The sequence below is a fragment of the Ostrinia furnacalis genome, unplaced genomic scaffold (genome assembly GCF_004193835.3).
Source record: "Ostrinia furnacalis isolate ACB-3 unplaced genomic scaffold, ASM419383v2 OfSCF3832, whole genome shotgun sequence".
NCBI lineage: Eukaryota > Metazoa > Arthropoda > Insecta > Lepidoptera > Crambidae > Ostrinia > Ostrinia furnacalis.
The window spans coordinates 125136-145866 of record NW_021134071.1 but is presented as its reverse complement, the minus strand read 5'-3'; the positions used below and the strand labels follow the sequence as shown (position 1 = coordinate 145866).

General features: G+C 37.2%; 1 protein-coding gene across 1 annotated transcript in view; it reads right to left on the bottom strand.

Moving 5' to 3' along the window:
- LOC114358280 (uncharacterized) overlaps positions 1-20731 on the bottom strand; it is a 108525-nt gene that overhangs the window by 4433 nt on the left and 83361 nt on the right. The window contains exon 2 of the mRNA XM_028312196.1: positions 6867-7023. Within this exon, the coding sequence (XP_028167997.1) occupies positions 6867-7023 (157 nt within the window). The remainder of the gene's footprint in view (positions 1-6866; positions 7024-20731) is intronic.

Genomic DNA, 20731 nt, shown 5'->3' with positions numbered 1-20731 from the left:
AATATCCCTGGTTTATGCTGCTTTAAACGCGTACTTTCCGGTTTAAGTACCTAGATGTTTTCAAACATTAGCCTTTTATAAACTTTGATGTAAAGCTCCAACGTAAGTCAAATTTATTAACGGATGAAAATTATTTTATTTATACCTTCTAAAAAGGACCAAATTAAAAAATCTGCGAAGTTTCCTAACTGATCTTTTGGTTGGCTAGTTATTTGCAATTACTTAAAGTTCTCTCCTCGTCGCTAAGCCGTTTTCATGGCAGAAGTGGCCACTTTTAATAAGGACCCTTAATAGATAAAAGATGGTACTTAGGTGGTAAAAATATTCAATAAATGTAAGACTTTTCTTACAGTTATATTTTTTAAGTTTTATTTTGCACTGATGTACCTATGTTGGAGGTTATTCATCGAACCAAACGCACCTTTTAGGTGCGCTACCACAACTTATTCTGTAGTTCAATTGAAAGGTGCGCTTCGAATAATTAGAAGAACTTCATTAGGTGCGCTTAAAAGTGGCAGCGATTCGAGTAATAATTTAGGTGCACTTGAAAATACGCGTAGATGCGCTTTAAGAAATACCTTTGATGCTGACATCCATCAGATACTGTGGGCCTAGTGTGAGTTTACAACAAACGCGCGCGCGTAAAAAATTACATTAAATGTATGACGGATAGTACAGCGCCCCTAGCGGATAAGTTCAAGAACTAAAATGTTCATACATTTTTCTAACGCGCTCACTAGTGACGACGTTTAATGTAAACTCACACTCAGCCCACAGTATCAATATAAAATTAAATGGTGATTACACTCGTCCAACCGAACCTTGTGCATTCAATACTCGATTATTTGATTAATTACAACCACATTCACACACCGGTCCTAATCACTGATGCATTACCCAATCGCTTGATGTCATCTGCATTTCCTACATTCCATACAACTTTAGAATAAGTTGATTTAAGACGTAAAGTTACGTGTACATGGTCACAATAAGACACGCTCTCTCACTCACCTTAATTACTCTTACCAGTTGGCGCCATTGTCAAGTAAAGTTCTGTCACTTTCGTATGATCCTAGGCGCAGACCACCGATTTTTAGGCGGTTGATAGTTGGGCCCGATTCCAATTTGTATGAAGGGTCAATCGGTATAATGTGCGCACTTCATGCCCATACTGATTAACTGCCCGACTAAACTATCGGCCGATAAAAAGTTTGCTGTCTGCGCCTAGGCCGCGCCTAGGCTAAGATTGTGGCGCCAACTGGTAAGAATTGAAGTAGTAAGTAAGAGGATTAACGCATTTCAACTAAGGTAAGTGCCCCCTACTTCGGTATGTCATATAAATTCTAGTGAACGAAACATATACCGAATTTAGATCATGAGAAACTTAAATAAATGTATTATTTGTTTCATAACTTATATTTCAATTAACATAAATAATTATTTAAAAACCAAGCATCAAAATATTATCCATAATATCCTTGATTCGGTAGTATCACGAAACAGGGGACACCCGAAAAATAATATGTACGCTATTTCGTGAGTCAAATAATCGCAATTTTAAAGGAATTCTACGTTTTCATATAACTTTTTTCTAAGCCAAATCAATTGTCAAGGAACACATGAAACCACTATTACAAGTTTTATGCAAATGGACGTTTCTTCGCCTTTCTATAAGCTTAAGAAGTTGGAGCACTAACCTTACTGTGAGAGCAACATTTTCACGCCGCACGGCTGTTTTTGGCTCTCTGAGAGTTTGAAGCTTCGTATTGCTCTCATTTTTGGCGCCACAATGTTGGTACTTGGTTTTTTAGATAGCTTAAATAATACAGTTTTTGTAGTAATAAAGAATTTTTATAAATAATATTCCATTTGCTTATTATTTGAGCTAGAAAAAAAACTTACGAACTTACGTACTATCACGAACTAGTAGCCGTTTACCTTACCGCAACTAGATTGGCGCCAGTGTCAAGTGAGGTATATCATTCGCCAGTGACGCCAACTGGTAAGCGCAATTACGTAACTCTCATTGAATTTATTGAACACAACAATTTCAGTACCTTCTTGTGTGAAATGGAACGAAAATGCTTACTTTTATATGACTGTACGTTGAAATAAAAACACATAAAAAAAATCCAGTACAAGTTGTATAAAACATTCTGAATTCGAAATTCCTACCTTTTTGCCACAGATTTACTTTTATGGAATGAAATTTTCTCATGTCATCGCCATCAGCATCGTCATCGAAATACTCGGTGTACCCGATTACTCACGCACGGATATGTACTCCCGGTGTGAACGCACCATTATAATTAAAAATTAAAGTAATTATCCAAAGTTGGACTTCCATTACACGTTTGAAGCAACGCCGCGTCGGTGTCTAGTCTTTGATATGTACCTAATTACTATTAATTGGGACGGTAATTGTAATTAAACCAGAACTGGCATTAGTAAATAGGCAGAGGTGAATAAATAGTCGGTGTTGTAATGCTCTAAATACTAATTAGATCATGGTATTGTTTGAATTAATTAATCTGAATAATATTTTCAATACGACGATATCATAAAGGTAGTAGGAAAGCGCAGGACGCAGGCCGCTACCAACCGGGTAACATGGAAAACATTGGGGGAGGCCTATGTTCAGCAGTGGACGTCCTATGGCTGAAATGATGATAATGATGAATATTTTCCATAGAATAGTATTGCTATCCAGCGAGGAAATGCAGCCAGCATCCTCGATGTTTGTAACGAATAAACTGAAAAACTGTGGGATTGATTGAAAAAGTCTTTCCGCATTCGAATCCTATTTTTTTATATAGGCATACTTATTTTTTAAATTAATATTCCTATTATATCTACCCGTGCGCAGTAGCCGGCATCTGTAGTAATATTCTACCAGAATAGGTAGTTTCAGGGCAGTAAACAATAGTGGCTGTAAAAGAAGGGTTTGTTTAAGCTCTCGGATAGCCAAACCAGGCCAAACCTTATCTTGGAAGGATTGCTGAAGGCAATGTACTCGTAATATGCCTGAATCATTATCCCGCAAAAAACACAACGGAGGGTAGTCAATACTCGATGATTTATTGCTAAACCATGACTTGAGTACTTAAGATGTCAATACATCATTATTTTTTTCTACCCTCCATAACGGCAATGTGTTATACATACCTACTATACATACGTATACTCTCGCCCGTATCACAGCATTCACAAACATTACTATGAGGTCTCACAATGCGCGTGGACGCACAGGGTCACACACGAAAAAATCACAGAACTCTATTCAACGCTGTGCGTTCGATTTGCTGCTTCACTAAGCAAGCATCGTTTGTGATTACGTCTGCGTCTACCAACAATGCAAGTACTTAAAATGGTACAGGTTCGTATCTTTAAATAAATATACTGGTACCATATAAAATTTCCAAGTGATTATCAGTTTCAAATGTCTTTAATTTATCCAAGATCCGGCGTGTAGATTACTTTGTACAATATGTTCAATCCAAGTTTCATGCGAAGTCATTAAAGTATTAATACGATAAGATACGATATATTACAATACCTCTTATATTTCAAACTAGCTTTCCGCCCGCGGCTTCGCCCGCGTCCAATTTTGTCTGTCACAGAAAATCTTTATCGCGCGCGTCCCTGTTTCAATAACCGGGATAAAAACTATCCTATATCCTTTCTCAGGACTCAAACTATCTCTGTGCCAAATTTAATCAAAATCGGTTCAGTGGTTTAGGCGTGAAAGCAAGACAGACAGAGTTACTTTCGCATTTATAACATTAGTATAGATAGATAATACCAATTATCCTGCTTTCGCCTCCGAGATTTATTTTACCGTGTAGTACCCCTGTACGACAAGCCAATCCGCACACAATATTCAGCGTAGTAGTAGTAAAAAACAAAAGAGCGGGCAACCCCACCCCTACCACGCTGTGGGCTCGGTGTCCGAGCGGTCTCATTCCTTTGTGCGCACGCGCAACGACCGCACGCAGTATAAGAAAAATGCTTAAGTGACGTCACCAGGACGTTTTTACCGACAAAAAACGTAATTATTTTAAGTTGTGCAGTGTAGTGACGAGAATTAGACCCAACACAAGGTTGGTTGTAACAACTATTTTGTAAATCTCTTCGGCGAAAACAGGATAATTCAGATCGAACTTCACTTGGTAAGTTCGTTTGATCATCTAAATATTACCTACATGTTGCCAAGATTATGGATACTCTGACGAATCACATTTTATATTCGTTCGTTCGTTTCAGCCGAAAGACGTCCACTGCTGGACAAAGACCTCCCCCAAGTATTTCCACAAAGACCGGTCCTGCGCCGCTCGCATCCAGGCGCCTCCCGCGACCTTCACCAGATCGTCGGTCCACATAGTGGGAGGCCTGCCCACGCTACGTCTTCCGGCTCGTGGTCGCCACTCAAGAACTTTCCTGCCCCAGCGGCCGAGCTATATGCTCGTAGAGCTGACATTTTATATGCGCAACATTAATTTTGTTCGCTAAAATAAAGCAAAATAACGAAATATTCCAATTTCTAACACCGTCTTTGAGGAAACACAAGGGTGGTTTCCGGGAAGACATGCTTTGATCTAATAAAAATTCAAACAAAGGAAATGTTTGCTTCTGTTTATTTTCATTATACCTATCGATATTCCTAAACGCCGTTGTGGTATTTGTAAATAGGTATTTTAAATCTACACGTGTATACCGTGACGTCAGCAAACAAAACAAACCTTCATTATATTAATAATATTACATAAGTAAAAATTGGCTTTACATTTTTAAAAACAAGCTGGTAACCATCAAAGGAAAATAAATCACCCATGAAGTGTATTTAAAGTTTCGAGCACACGTGACGTGTTTCTGGCAGTGACATCACAATGTTTTTGATATTAATTTATATTTTTTTACATTTTAATCCCATCCCAACTAGTCCCAACTATCCCATCCCAACTAATATTATAAATGCGAAAGTAACTCTGTCTGTCTGTCTGTCTGTCTGTCTGTTACGCTTTCCCGCTTAAACCTCGCAACCGATTTTGATGAAATTTGGCATAGAGATAGTTTGAGTCCCGGGAAAGAACATAGGATAGTTTTTATCCCGGTTTTTGAAACAGGGACGCGCGCGATAAAGTTTTTCTGTGACAGACAAAATTCCACGCGGGCGAAGCCGCGGGCGGAAAGCTAGTTTTTATATAATTTTATCTATTATTCCTACTCTTTTTGAAGGCTTTCGGCCTGTGAGATGTCTAACGCCCGTATTCACAAACGATGCTTGCTTAAGTGAAGCAGCAAATCGAACGTAGAGCGTTAAATAGACCTTTGTGATTGGTTCGTGTATCACCCTGTGCGTCCACGCGCACTGTGAGACCTCATAGTAATGTTTGTGAATACGAGCGTTATAGTTTCCTCGTTGTAGTTAAAAAATCAGTTAAAAAAACAACAGCAGCAAGACTATTAAAGCCAAAGAAGAAGGTAATCTATACTAATATTATAAAGTTGAAGAGTTTGTTTGTTTGTTTACTTGAACGCGCTAATCTCAAGAACTACTGGTCCGATTTGAAAAATTCTTTCAGTGTTAGAAAGCTCATTTATCGAGGAAGGCTATAGGCGATCACCCAACCCGATACCATCACGATACGAGTAATAGGAGCAGAGCAACAATGAAAAATGATGCAAGAACGGGTTTTCACACTTACGAAGTCGCGGGCGCAGGTAGTGTTCTAATATTTAAGCAATAAGTGGTGACTGAGTTTGTTCCGGCGTTTCTTCTCAGCACTTGCCATATGTTTGTCTCGAAGCGTTGGTAGGGCCCAAAAGATAAGGAGACATCGCACCCTTAGAATGAAAGTGACCGAATCCAAAAAATGCAATTTGTGGTAAATGAACAAGAAAGTCTTCAAAAAAGTGTAGTCTTGAATACATTTTACTATATCTCTTTCGTGTTCCGTCGCATTTGATTGATTTTAAGTAGATTTATTGATTAACCTTTTGAGTTAACATGGGCAGAGTATTTTTTGTAATTATACTTTATTTAGTATATATTTTGACATAAAATATAAAGTACTTCTAAATTAGGTCACTTTATTACAAAATACTTTTGAAACTGATGAGATTTTTTATTAATTAAGTCTGTTTATGACGCATATTGCAAATGAATCTGTTGACATAAGTCACTACTATACTGAATGTTATGTGAATATAAGGTAGTAAACATGGGCGTAGCCACGGTGGGGCAGGGTGGGGCAAGTGCTCTAACCTGTCAGGTACCTAACCAAACCTAAAAAAATAATTATCTAGGTACTAACTACAATACGATGTACACTACCAACTACTTTTTGGGTGAAAGATTTTTTGGTGTAGGTAGGTGAGCAATAAGACAGTGTTGGATAATTCAGATAATTCGAATTACCCATTTAGATATTGGGTGCTATAAGGTAGCCTTTTTGTATGAAAAAAACTAACCGAGGTATAGCCCAAGGGTATAGTTTGCTTCTTAGTCGTTCGTTTCAGCCATAGGCTAGTTGCCTAAAAAAATTTTTTTAGTCCGTAATGTTTAATATCAAAAAATATTGGACACGTATATTTTTATTTGTCAATCTAACAAATAATTACATAGTTATGGTGCGTTGAAGTTGCGCACGACGTCACAACGTGCGGCATTTTTAAGCAAGCGTTGACGTCACGGGCCTCTTCTTATGAACTTTGGGGCGCTTTATCTCTTTAAATTTTCATTAGTTTGAAAAAGTGAAAAATACGTGTAGAGTATTTTTTGATAAGTTAACTGACGGACTAATTAAAACTCTTGCTTTTTGACCCAGGCAACATCCCCATTTAAGGAGTTCGTAAATGACGCATACCTCTTTAGTTCCTCCTCGCCCCTCCGCCGATAGGGCTTCGCCCTCGGCCTGTCTTCCTCCAAGGGTGGAGGAGGCCGCCGCCACTGCAGCCGCTCCGCCGCCGCCACCACGCACGGCACCGCGCCGCGGGGTGGCGTCAGCCACGTTATATGATCATCTGTAGATAGAAAACGATAATGAGTACAAAATATTGGAACAGCAAATTTTGATACTGATTAGACCTGTTTCCGTAACTCTTTGTGTATCTTATATTCATCTATTGAAAAATACATGACTCTGAATTGCTTAAAAGACTGACTCTATAGAGGAAAATGTGTAATCCATATTAAACAACAACCATTATAGTATTGCCTATAATATTAACAATATGATTCATTAGTTAAACAGTTGAAATAATGATGATTTTATATTTTTCTGTGTGTGAGAATGAAGCGTAACACGCAGTTATAGTTCCAAAATACTGAACTGTCCTATCGATGACATTGACAGCGGGGCGCCACCGTCAATACCGAATCGCTGGTTCCGATTTTTGCCATGTTTAAAACCATAAAGTTGAACGATGGTAGCGCCCCCCTGTCATTGAGTTTGGCGGGACAGTTCAGCGTGGGTCATCTTTACTTGAACTATTTGGGTACTCTATTACTTAATCTGTGTGCCTACCATGAGTTTACGTTAGGTGTGCTCGCTAGCGACTGCGTAAAAAAATGACATTTAAATGTATGACATATTGTGCAGCGCCCCTAGCGGCTACTTTCAAGAAATAAAATCTTCATAGAATTATTTGATGTATTCGCTAGCGAGCTCACCTAACGTAAACTCATGGTAGGCACACTGATGGATATTTTTACACAGTAATTTATCTGTGTCAATCGTTGTATCAAGCATACATTTTTAAAAATAGATGTCTTTGCTTTAAGCTTTAAGTAATCCACAGTGAATTTATAAATTATGTTTATCGACCAAAATTATAATCTCTTTGGAGTAGCTAGAAGCTATTAACTAATTGTGTTACTACGCTGTTAAGTTTTAGCCACACATTGCAAGTTTTTCTCTGATCCTGGGCCTTTATCGTCATCATTTAGCAGCAACCATCATCTGGACATAAGATCCCCTAGGTGCGCTAAACAGCAAGATCTTTGGCTGCCAGTTCTCTAGTTCATCGATGTGGTGATGATTTTGTCTTAATGGTAGTCAAATTGAGAATCATCAGTCCACCGAAAAAATTAGACACAACATGCTTGTTAGTCGTAGGAAACTTTTCTATCCTCGGATAAGTTCTTATCTCAGATCTGTATTACAACAGCTATCAATGTTGTTGTTTCAAAAAGAGCCATGTTTACAACATTATTTCAGTATTTTTGCTGTTTATAATACAGTGTCGTATCACTTTATTGTGTCAGAACTGGTTTATTAACATGTTCCATTTATGCCCCCGCGAGATTGACGCGCAGTAAACACGGAATGATTGATGGGGCAGACCGCAGAACTGTGCTCGTATTCAAGTTATTCGCTTGTTCCCCACGAGTCACACCCAAACGAGTAACCCTGTTAGGCCAAGAACACACGGTGAAACGCAATTGCAACGATACTGCAACTTCTAGTTACTTTTGAGTTGCATCTAAGTTTCTGCCATAGATTCCGTTGAGAGATCATACATGACGCGACCAGTTTGAAACCGGTTTGAATGGTTTGAAACTTAGATGCAACTCAAAAGTACCTAACTAGAAGTTGCAGTTTCGTTGCTCGTTGAGAAAAAAAATCCCAATCAATCACACCGTTACTCGATGGGACATCTCTTTAAAATGTTTTGTCCCAACGAGTCACACTGCTACTGGCTGCACTGTGGGCTGAGTGTGAGTTTACATCAAATGCGCTCACTAGTTCACTAAAGCCTCGTCGATTTAAAGGTCAGGTAGCCGTTTTTAAATAAATATTTTATACTAGCTTTCCGCCCGCGGCTTCGCCCGCGTGGAATTTTGTCTGTCACAGAAAAACTTTATCGCGCGCGTCCCTGTTTCAAAAACCGGGATAAAAACTATCCTATGTTCTTTCCCGGGACTCAAACTATCTCTATGCCAAATTTCATCAAAATCGGTTGCGAGGTTTAAGCGGGAAAGCGTAACAGACAGACAGACAGACAGACAGACAGAGTTACTTTCGCATTTATAATATTATTATATATTATATATATATAGTTGGGATTAATAAATGATGTTTTTAAATTAAAAAGGATTTTTCTTCAATTATTACACCTAACAAAATTCGTTTGACTGTACATTATTTTGTTGATTTCAGTTATCATTTACGAGTGGTCCCAGTTGCCGGAAGAATATTATTTAATTTCTACGGATCCGGCGACTGGGACCGCGGTCCCTGTTAATTGCGGTCCCAGTAGCCGGAAGCCTCCATTTTTTGACGCTCACTATGACTAGTGTGTAGTATGGCCTAGTGTGAGTTTTTATCAAATCTCACACTAGGCCCTCTGTTAGTGAGCTGCCACACAGGCGGATTACAGTGCTGTGTGACTCTTTGAGCCAAGACATTTTTAAGAAATGTCCCATCGAGTAACTGTGTGACTGGATGAGATTTTTATCCCCAACGAGTAACAGGGTTACTAATTGTTTGGGTGTGACTCGTTGGGATCAAGCGAAGTAATGTGGTTGAAAGAGCTGTGAAGCAGCTAATTGATCATTAGCTATTATATTTCAGCTACATCAGCTTAGTTGCAAAAGTTACGTTAGAAATTGTACGACGAATTTGAAACTGACTATTTGAAATAAATTATACTAAGCATTTTGTTTGACTATTTATTTGTTTATTTTTAAAGACAAAATGGATTTATTAAAATAATGTACTTTTTAAAATGGGTTTCTGTAATTTACGTAGTTCTCACAATAAATACCTATCTATAGAAAAACTGAATAGAAACTTCTACATACCCTAACTACTTTAAACAATAAAATAATGCTCCTGCTTTGAACACAACGTAGAATACGGAATCAGGTCTAGTCGATAAAATATTATATCCTTAATCTAGACTTAGGTATAATTTTATAATAATGAAAATAAATAAACCCCTTACTTACCTTAATTTGAAGATAAAAATGCTGGTGTATTTCAAGCGGTGGAGAACTAAAAATAGCCTTACCTTTAAATGGCGTATACAGGGTGTAGAAGGCAGTGTGGCAAAAAAATTATAACGAATTCATCTCAACTCCAGATAATATTAATATTGTTTCCCGGAAAGGAAAGAAGAACGTCTTTAATGTTTTTTTTCATTCAAACATAGATGGTATCTAAATCATTACTTATTTTGAGTCTTTCAGTATGCAGTGTACCTACTTACTATTTTCTTTTGTAAATATTTAAAATCTTTCAATAAAGAATTACAGATTTTTTTGGAATAGTGAAATAATTATATCCACGATGGAATTCCAAAGGATTTCAACTCATTATGAGAACTGGTAATTTTTCGCCAACCTGTATTACACCCTGTAATACTATAAACCCGGTGTTGTGTAACTGCGCCGTTGAGTCAAGATCTCGTTTGTTATTTTAGAGGTCATTGAAGAAGTAGGACAAAAACAAACTAGGATGAAGGGAGGAATAGGGGAAACGATTTCAATGGCTGTTAGTGGTGCTTACCAATAGTTGAGGCAAAAATAATAGTATCGATAGTGCACATGGTGATACTATCGATAGGGCATTTTGAGCAAAAGTTACTATCGATAATGGCAAAGTATTGTAATTTATAATAGCACACAGTCTAGCCTTTGCCCGCGGCTTCGCCCGAGTGAATTTCGTTTTGACATAGAAAGTTCATTTTTCAGGGTAAATTGGGGCCCATGACACTCTTACTTAATGTGGCTTTCTATTGATAAAAGAATTTTCAAAATCGGTTCAGTAGATCCAGAGATTACCCGCTACAATCTTACAAACTTTACTAGAGGTATTAGTATAGATTATTCGTATTAGTATAGATTAGCCAAAAACAATGGATGCTGTCAAAGTACTTAATAACCTAAAGAGGATTTCGGACGCCATTTGGATCAAATATGTAATTGCTCAATAATGATAATAAATAAGTAAATAAATAAATAAATATCATAGTTGCCAATTAATAATGCTCAAAATTATTTATCAACAATATCGATACTATTACATATGGCGATACTATCGATAGCTATTCCAACACTACTGGGTGTTCCTCGCACAACGCGGAGGTCAAGACGTAAATATGAAGAATGGCTCTCGATGGTGGCCGCTGTATTTATACTTTTCTTGATTTATGAATACAAGTTGTATAAAAGACTGTAACTGTTCGAGTATTTAGCTTTTTAATGGCACAATAAATCTGGTTTAGATCTAGCGTATAACTAAGTCAGTGTCTGAGGTTTTTTTATGTAAGACAAGGCAGGTATTTGACCGCAATCGCAATGGTATACAGGGTGTCCCGTAATGCAACGTCAAGCCGGAACTGTGTGTTGAGGCAAGTTATGCTGGTTATCAGAAAAATATAAAAAAAATCTATATGTGGCATTTTGTCAAAATAATAGGCATTTAAAAAAAAAAACAAAAAATTCCACTCCCGGTGACGGTCTTTTTACTCGTGTTGCCACAAATTTTCACTTTTCCAATTTTTTTTTTTTGTTATGTAACCCTGAATAATGCTTCTCTAAATTGTTATCAAAATTACTAAACCAGCTGCTCCAGCTTGGATGAAAAAAATACATAATTCCCAAAAAATTTTGCCTAGTTTAAACTGACTGTACTGAAAAAAAATTGTACTACGCGAGTGTGGCAAGTGACGTCATAATTTGGCGCATTTAATAAGGATGTATGGATGATGTATGTAGGAGTATAACACTTGGTAAATTCTTGCTGTAATTGTCGTTGTTGGAACTGTTTTTTGGAAATAATCCCGTTTTTAACTTTATCTACCTTGGTTAAAAAATATTATTCTAATGTGCCCAAAATTCAAGTTTCTGGCTTAAGTGAGGTGGAGAAGCCATTTTAAAAGGTATGAGCGGGACGGAGAGGGCCATCTTAGCAAGCATGGATGTTATGGATATCCGTAACCGTAACCGAAACTATCGGATATCCGAAATAAAAAAATATCCATAACCGTAACCGAAACTGATTCAAAAGCTACGGATAGTTTCGGATAAAGGCGGAGTCTAAGGGTACAATTCCAAACTTTTTGTTTTTTTTTATATTTTTCTGATAACCAGCATAACTTGCCTCAACACCCAGTTCCGGCTTGACGTTGCATTACGGGACACCCTGTATATGGGAGCGGCACCGGTGGAGTGACATTGACATGACCTGACAGAGCATACAAATCTGAAGCATATCTGACGTATCGCTGACGTTTGACGTTTCAAAAACGCTTCCGTGCCGCTCCCATACGTCAAGCACTGACTCAGTTCACAGCTAGGTCTATTCCTGCCCCCTAGACAAAACGCACTTTTTGATCGAATCGAAAATCGAATCCGTCAAAACTCCATACAAAAAAGGGGCTTTTCGACCACTTTTCTACTGGTTTGCGATTATAATTTGCACTTTGTCTAGACCCACTGTATCACCTGGGTGATCAAAGCCAGGTGATCAAAGTAGAATAAACCTAGCTAGACCTTATAGTTTTGAGATTGGATAGAGAATTATGACGTCAAAGGTCAAAAATCCCTCACATAAGTTAGCCTAGATTTTTGTCGCGAAAATAAACTAACGTGTGTTAACAATGTGTTTACTGTTTATTATTAAACTCAAAGTAAGATAAGACAAAACTTCTGCCCCAATAATAAAATACATACCTACTTGGCCACTTAAGTTAATGACTAATAATATTTCACTGCGTTGGCTCGGTTTCAATTTTAGCGTTTTCCTATTCTGTGAGGATTTTGGTTTACATATTGTTTTATGGGCTCATGGAAGTGGATTTGTGTTCTTTGGCAAATATCATTAATTTCGCTGCCCAGTATGAATCATGATAGGTATACCTAAACTATGTTGAGAGAAATACTGTCAGTTTAATAATAAATCACTTTTCTTAGGCTGTAAAACTTACAAGCTTTTATTCAGCTTAGCTTTGACCATCCCAATATTTAATTTTTATCATCATCATTATTTCAGCCATAGGACGTCCACGGCTGCACATAGGCCTCCCCCTATGATTTCCACATCGTCCGGTAGTGGTCTACATCCAGCGCCTAATTTGGAATAATTTAGATAGCAAAGCAATATTTAAGGTCTACAAAAGGGGCATATGCGAGCTTTTGTCTTTTGAATTTCATGGGTCTTTACACTGCTAGTCTCTCACAAATAATATATCCTCCTGTTAGATCGTTACCACCCCATCTACAGCAGTAGCCAGAATCTACAGTCACATCGCCATGAATTCGCCCGTTTTTGGACTAATTTTAGGCTGCCCCGGATAAAATAATGAAATGCAAATGGAAAAGAATTGACCATCGATTCCAACACAAAGATGAAGTAATAAATATGTAACAAAGAGCATTGGTTTTATCCCGGATAAGCCTTCAATATAAAATACGGATATTATCCTACAAACCGATCCGGACCCACCTTAAATTTTACGAGGTGAGATCTAATAAACTGTAAAATACAGGGTGACACTTGCCCCCGCCGATAAGACCCAAATTATGTATTTAGAACATAAGCCTACCCTCATTTTTTATGAGAGGGCCCAGGACTCACACAGTTTAGTCGCTAAAAGGTCTAATTGTTGGGATAATGGTAACAAACGATTCATTTTACCATTTCACGACGTTTTGACGATAAATAAGGGATTATTTATTTTTAAAAATCACCGAAGCACACAACAAAAACTCGTTAAAAATGTTTTTCCGTGAATAATTTCCTAAACAAATCTTTAGACTTGCAAAGCATTGGGGCGTTATTGTGGAAACACTCGACAGCTCTTTATGCATATAAATTACAGTCGTCCCTATTCAAAATTTGTGCCGAAATGGAAATTCGCAAGTATCCTGTAAGTAACGAATGTAGCAGAAGATCTCAACTTGTATTTCTATTATTTTGAACAGGTCAAGCTTTCAGATATTTTATATTATAATGTGTAGTTACCTATGTGTAGTGTTATATGCATAAAAATATTGTTCAAACAGAATACCTATATTTTATTGCCAACAGCAATACTCGTAAGTACTTTCCCTTAATTTACTTCTGACAAAGGTTTTAATCTTAATTTATCTGACATACTTCACTTGTTTCACGCCCTGATCTAATAGGATGTTAAAATCATGCCAGCAGAAGTTCCAAGTTCTCTACGGTTTCAGGGATTGAGCCTTGATATTAACGATTAATAAATTCCAGGAAATTGAAGGACGTCGGATGATTATAAAAACAAAGCCTTATTCCCACCTAGAAACAAATTCTTCGCTCATATTTTACAGTAATAAAATGAAATTAATATTTCTAAATATTAGAAAATAGACATACAAATAGACGTTTTCGCTGAATTCACAACACAAGTTAAATTAGCCTTAAGCAAGAAAACTTTGGTTAATTGTTATTACACCTATTTTGAAATCAGTGTGCTTACCATGAGTTTACGTTAGGTGTGCTCGCTAGCGAGAACGTCAAAAAACTTTATGAAGATTTTATTTCTTGAAAGTAGCCACTAGGGGGCGCTGCACAATATGTCATACATTTAAATGTAATTTTTTTACGCAGTCGCTAGCGAGCACACCTAACGTTAAGTCATGGTAAGCACACTGTGCCTCTGTCAATATGTCGAAGGCAGATAGAGAAAGCGTTAAGACCATACATTTTACAATAAGTGGGTTAGTAATATATACCTATCTAAATATATTCCTTCTCCAAAGAGATAATATTTGTTTAAGATAATACTGAGAACTCTACCGGCATGGTACAGTTACCATTATTGGAAAAACCTTTGATGTCCAGGGCCCCGATTGCGCTAAAAATTCTCAACTGCAACACGAGTGGACGAAGAACGAAATTCAGCTGTTTTGACAAATCCGTATCACGGTGCCATTTTGACAGCTAGTTCAAACGAAGTTGTAACGCAACTGCGCCTTTCAATAAAGCCTACAGAAAGCTTTTTTTTTTTTAAACGCAATTCAAACGCTTCACGGACAATTATTTCTGTATTTTACTCATTTTAGTTTCAAAAAGGTGTTCGGACTTGTAATGAAAAGTGTGAACTGTACCGCGATACCGAATTGCGCATATGCTGGAATGAAATTGAAGCGTGACTGGAGTGTGGACTGGAGATGAAACGCGAATGAATTGGAGAAATAAAAATTTGCGCAATCGGGGCATAGAATGTGAACTTCAAAGAACACTATCTTACTATAGAATAGACCCGAAGGTACCTACTACATACAAAACATAGTCCAACTAATAAATATTACCGTTTCTTAAGAAATATTACAATCTAATAATGAATATGGATCGGTCTGCTTGGTTCATGTAGCATTATCAATTAGTTAATTACCTACTAAATGTAAAGACGGTCGAGACTTCGTTAAAGAGCTGGCCATCTGAAATCCATAAGTATATTGGCCCTAAGACCTTTATTTAGGTGCTTGATATGTGAAAACATCTTTTTAAGAGAAAAATGTCTATAGGGCTACCGCGCCCTACTCGTATCGCCGTATTTCCGTATTTTCTAAGGTTTTATGTAGGGTTTATCAATTTTGATCTCTAACATAGCAAAACACTAGGACAGGCTGAAAAGTGATAAAACAGACCCAGAAGTAGCATTTATTTTACTTTTCCACAAGAAAAGTTTAACCTGTATTTTACACCCACAGGGATTAGTGGGTATCGTCCTCTTAAAGGGTCAAACTTCGTTTTGCAACCTTTGACACACTACACCCGCGTAAGTAATCGCAAAATCCACGAGGACTTTGTCAAAGTAACTTTAGATTTTTTTTTATAAAAAATTATCTCATAGAACCTAAAATAAAGGCGGGAATAGGGTAGCCTTGGTGAAGCTCTACCTGTTAAATATCACCTGCTATAACTTTCTGGGACACTCTGTATAGTTAAACATTTTTATGTCCACTTTACGCCCCGCGCTAAGCTCTACATGTATAAAAACGCTCTTTAGATTGTATTTGTTTGTACCCGACATTATGTAACACAATAGAATCCGAACATACGCCCAAACGAGCTTAAATAATTCTGCTATCCGAAATAATGTTAAAAATATTATTTTAACACGCAACATCCAACGTAATGCGGGTCATATCAGATTATTCAATTCCAAGAATATATCCTTCCCATCATTTTGCGCGCCATTATTCTAGTTCCGAAACCGGCCGCGTGGCGCAGGGGCGTACCCATCTACTGCGCAGGTCAAGGCTACTACTGTTGTCCCCTTCGCGCGCGAGTAAATAGTCTGCCCTCTAGCTCGCACTCTCCTTACCCACGTGACGACTGCCTCCGTTTTCCAACTGCGTTTTTTCAAACTCTGTGTCACTATTGCAGTAGTATTTTACGCTTGTTCCGCATAATATTGACACAGAGATACCAAAAAAGTAGGTTTGTATGCGGAAAAGCAAATAGAGAATTCCAAACACGTATGTTTTGTTGAAGCAGGCTTTTCGTAGATTTTTATCATTAAAGTTTATTATCACATAAAATTCTCAGGTGAAGTAAATTGCTTTTATTGCATTTTAAAATGTTTTCGCGCTATCAATGCTAGGTTTCTATGTTAATTAATTTCTTTCTTATCCTATTTCAAATAAAAAACTTTTGATAAAATACCTAATCTTTGAAAAGCCTTCAAGTGTTTTAATTGATTACTTTTTAAAAGGTCCGAGATCTGACCTTTTCAATGCTTTGTTTCACTAAAACACGTTTAAATACTATTTTATTTCTGGTGCTATTAGTCTTTATTCTGCCCACCTTTTTACTGCTCAAAAAAGCCCAAAATAGATGTCTCCAAACAATACTTTTGTAAATATGTACTTTATTTAGGACTTTCCTAATAGAAATTATAAGTAGATCACGAGTGCAATAACTGTCCTTCCAGGACTTTTCACTTTACATTCCTGTCTTGGATATCTCATACGTGTTATGATATTTACAGTTTTTCTCAAGGCCCAGCTATCGCCACTCCAGCTTGTATTTCGAAGAACGTGCCCAGAAGTTCCGAGCGATACTTGGCGGTCGTTTATTGGCTATTACAGATGCCGAAGAGAAAATCACGAGGGCAATTTCGAGAGTAACAAACTCATGACACAGTTTTTGATGGTCCGCCAATTCCTGGAAAACAAACTTCCAATATTTTGTGGGAGTCAGCGACAAATATCAAAATATTGATGATAGAGAATATTGGAATTCTATGGAAGTTTGGTATGAATATTATGGAAATTCGTTTTTTTCTAAGCAGTAGGTGCTAACTAATTACATAATACCGCCAGTGCATGCCAGAAGAGGCACTGCCTCACCTACAACACGATGATGCCATGTGATTATTTAGAATAAGTGAGCTTAAAGATATTAAGATACCTACTCTGCACGGTTAGAGCTATTTAAATTGAGTCTTTATTGTCATTCCAATAAAACCTGACAAACCCAATTGCGCAGGAAAACGTCCAAATAGAGTCCATTTTAAGCCAAATCTAACCCAGCGATGCCCAGTACGATAGATTTCACTTAGCCGTACCCTTCTCGCGGGCTACTTTAATCTGGTCGCTTGTGCGGCTCAACCGGCACTTTGGTCCTTTGTGCCGGATAAAAGCCCGGTAAATAAGTCCATTTGAAATCGTGCACGTATGCAAGACACATTTTTGAACTATGGAAAGGGATATAAGTAGTTGTAACAAAAGTGATTCAAGTCTACAAGCTTTTGATTATATTGTGCGCTAGCACCACTAACAAAGTATGTACGTGTCATACAAGTGTACAATAGCAAATATATGGATGTTTAATTGGGATTCGCAAAAAAATTTAGGTTACTTAAAAACGCAATACCTAACTTAGTTATTAACATAAGTGCTACAAATTGACCCATCATTCAGTGGAGGGGTCAGTGGTCACCCTCCATGCAAGGGATTTTATCAGATCAAAAGGTATTACAACATTCCACCCCTATCGGATCGACTTAGTGACTATTCGGATTGCCGCAGATAATTATATTGGACTTTGGATAAGTTTCCCTTTATTCACAATCTTCTAGCACTGACCTAGGGTGTGACAACAACTATGATTTTTTATCAGGTGGCACCACTATGACTTATCTTCTTCAAACATAACTCTACGATCTCTAAACACAAAAGAAACTATGCCTTTATCTTAGGTCAAGCTATCTTAGCTATCTTCATAGCTAGGGTTGCCAGGTCCAAAAACAAGTAAGCCGGACTCTTGTGCTTCATTTGGCCGAACAATTTACCCTAAAAGCCGGACATGTGACCGGGGCACATAGGTAGATTTCAATGATTTAGGCGGCCAAAAATATTTTTTGCTTGAAATTAGTTATAAGTACAAAATTAAATTAAAATAAACCATTTTTGACTGATTTCTTTTATTATTAATGATAATAAAACATTTTTTCACTTAAATATAGAAATTTAAAAAAAGTATATTAAAAAGTTTCATTGTTATCATTAATACCCCATCGTGTGTGGTATCGTTGGATAGGTCATTTAAAATGACTTAGGGGTTTCTAAGACTATTTTTTGATTTAGTGATCCGTTTGCAAAATATTAAAGTTTAAAGTGATAATTTTTTTTTTCGAAAATGGCTTCCCCCCCCCCTCTAAAAACTAAAGTGTTGGTTTGAAAAATCTGGAAAAATTCATAATAATAGTGCTTTTCATGAACTTTTAAGGAAAACTATGACAGTTAAGATAGATCAGTTAGTTCAAGAGTAATAGTCGTTTAACTCGTGTAAAATTTCATACTTAATAAAAAATCCTTAGAAGAAAATATTAAAAGTGACTTTAGATGAAGTAATTGCTTGCTTATGAAATATATTATGGTAACGACTGCCAACTACGGAACCCTACACTGCGCTTAGAACGACACGCACTTGGCAAATTATTGTATTTTTATAAAATAACAATAAGTAGGTAGGTATATCAATCTTACTTTGAGAGCATTCCTTATTGGGTCACTACTTGCTACTTGGCTTGGCAGACATCAACATTTCCATTGTTTCAGGAAGGAACGCTTTGCGAGAAGGTCTTATTGTGTCTCCTGGAGCTGATCAAGGGGTCTGATGTTAATAAAAGCCTATCTACATTGCGTTCCTTTCTAGAAAACTTTCTAGCAAAGTTAAGCCGATATGACCGGAAATGCTTGTTCGGGGCTTCTGCGGCTTGTTTTTAAAAAACACTTCTTCATGTTTATTGGATTTCATCCACCTCTTCTTGAATTAGCTTTTCACATAAGAAGAACTTTGCTTCAAACTCTTTTCAGCATTTTCTGTGTCTCCATAACGACTCAAAAGAAAATCTTCATAAAAATCAAGTTTATCACTGAAACTTGGTAAATTTTGCCTTTGTATCTGGTCAAATAAGTAATTCCGAGTAACTACTTTAATACCCGAGGCACTAGACAGGCCTAAAATAAAAAGTAAATGGATTTAATACAAAGTAGCAATAAAATGATATTTTGCTCAATTTTTTCTCCAAATCTTCAAATGCTGTTAATTTAAAAAAGCGCGGGTTTCCGCGGCAAATTTTTTTGCAAATTTTAAGAACAATATGTAAACTATTAAAAAATAAAGAAATTATTGCTCGGACGGACCCTGAAGTTAGTTAAACGACCACTTTAAAATAAAAAATACAAAAAAAATCTCATTTCTGATACAGCTATCTTTGACAATTTTTAAATATATTTAGGAAAACAAAAACTAAGTAAATTACTGTTGAAAAACATAGGCTCTATCCTTAATTACCGCAATCCACCACTGTTACTCGAAAACAATGGTTTTGAAAATAAATATGCAATTTACAAAAGTTGTAAGTTTAAGAGCGCCCGAAAACAAATACCTACATACACGTTAAGCGAACTATCGCATTCAGACTACTCTAGAGGGTAGATTTGCGCTCGTTCAACATTGAAAAAGGTACCATGGTATTCCTGGAAGTGTGTACTACCCGCGTACATGGTTTATTTTTCAATAGATTGATTTTGGAAAACTGGGTTTTGGCCGCCTAAATCGTTGAAATCTACGTATGTGCGGGGGGGGTGCAATTAGTGAGCTCATGAGTGAGTACTATCATCATCGGTTTTGTCCAAGGTCCTGATGCGTGCGCTTTATATTATTCTGTGGCTCGACTTTCGCGTGGCGCGGCAGTCTAATAAAAAGCCTAACAAAAGCCGGACAAGCCGAACACCGGTTATTTTGGCCGGACACGCAATCAAAAAGCCTAACTATGTCCGGCTTTATCCGGACGCCTGGCAACAATATTTATAGCAAAGATCAACAAATTCAGTTTGGTGTTTTATTCATGAAAGCAAAGACGGTCAGAGCTATTTCCATGTTATTTATAACAACAATATTATAGGACACAATGCCTTTTTGGACGCCACCCCACTCACAGCTGGGGTATTTATGCCTTGAGTGTATGCGATTTTCGGGGGATATAGAAAAGCCTTTTTAACTTACGTAGGTTAAAAATAATCTTTTCCCGGGAGAGATTACGCCCTCCGAAGCCCTGCACCCTTAAGGTGTTACGTAGTCGTAGCACAAAATAATAATAAGTACTACGTCGTAGTAAGTTTTGTTGAAGCACCTGTCAACTTTATTCAAGTTTTCGCTGCGTTAATGGGTTAATGATCTCTACAACTTTTAATGACTATTATAAAATATGAGTAGCGGTTTGAGACCACTAGTATGTAAGT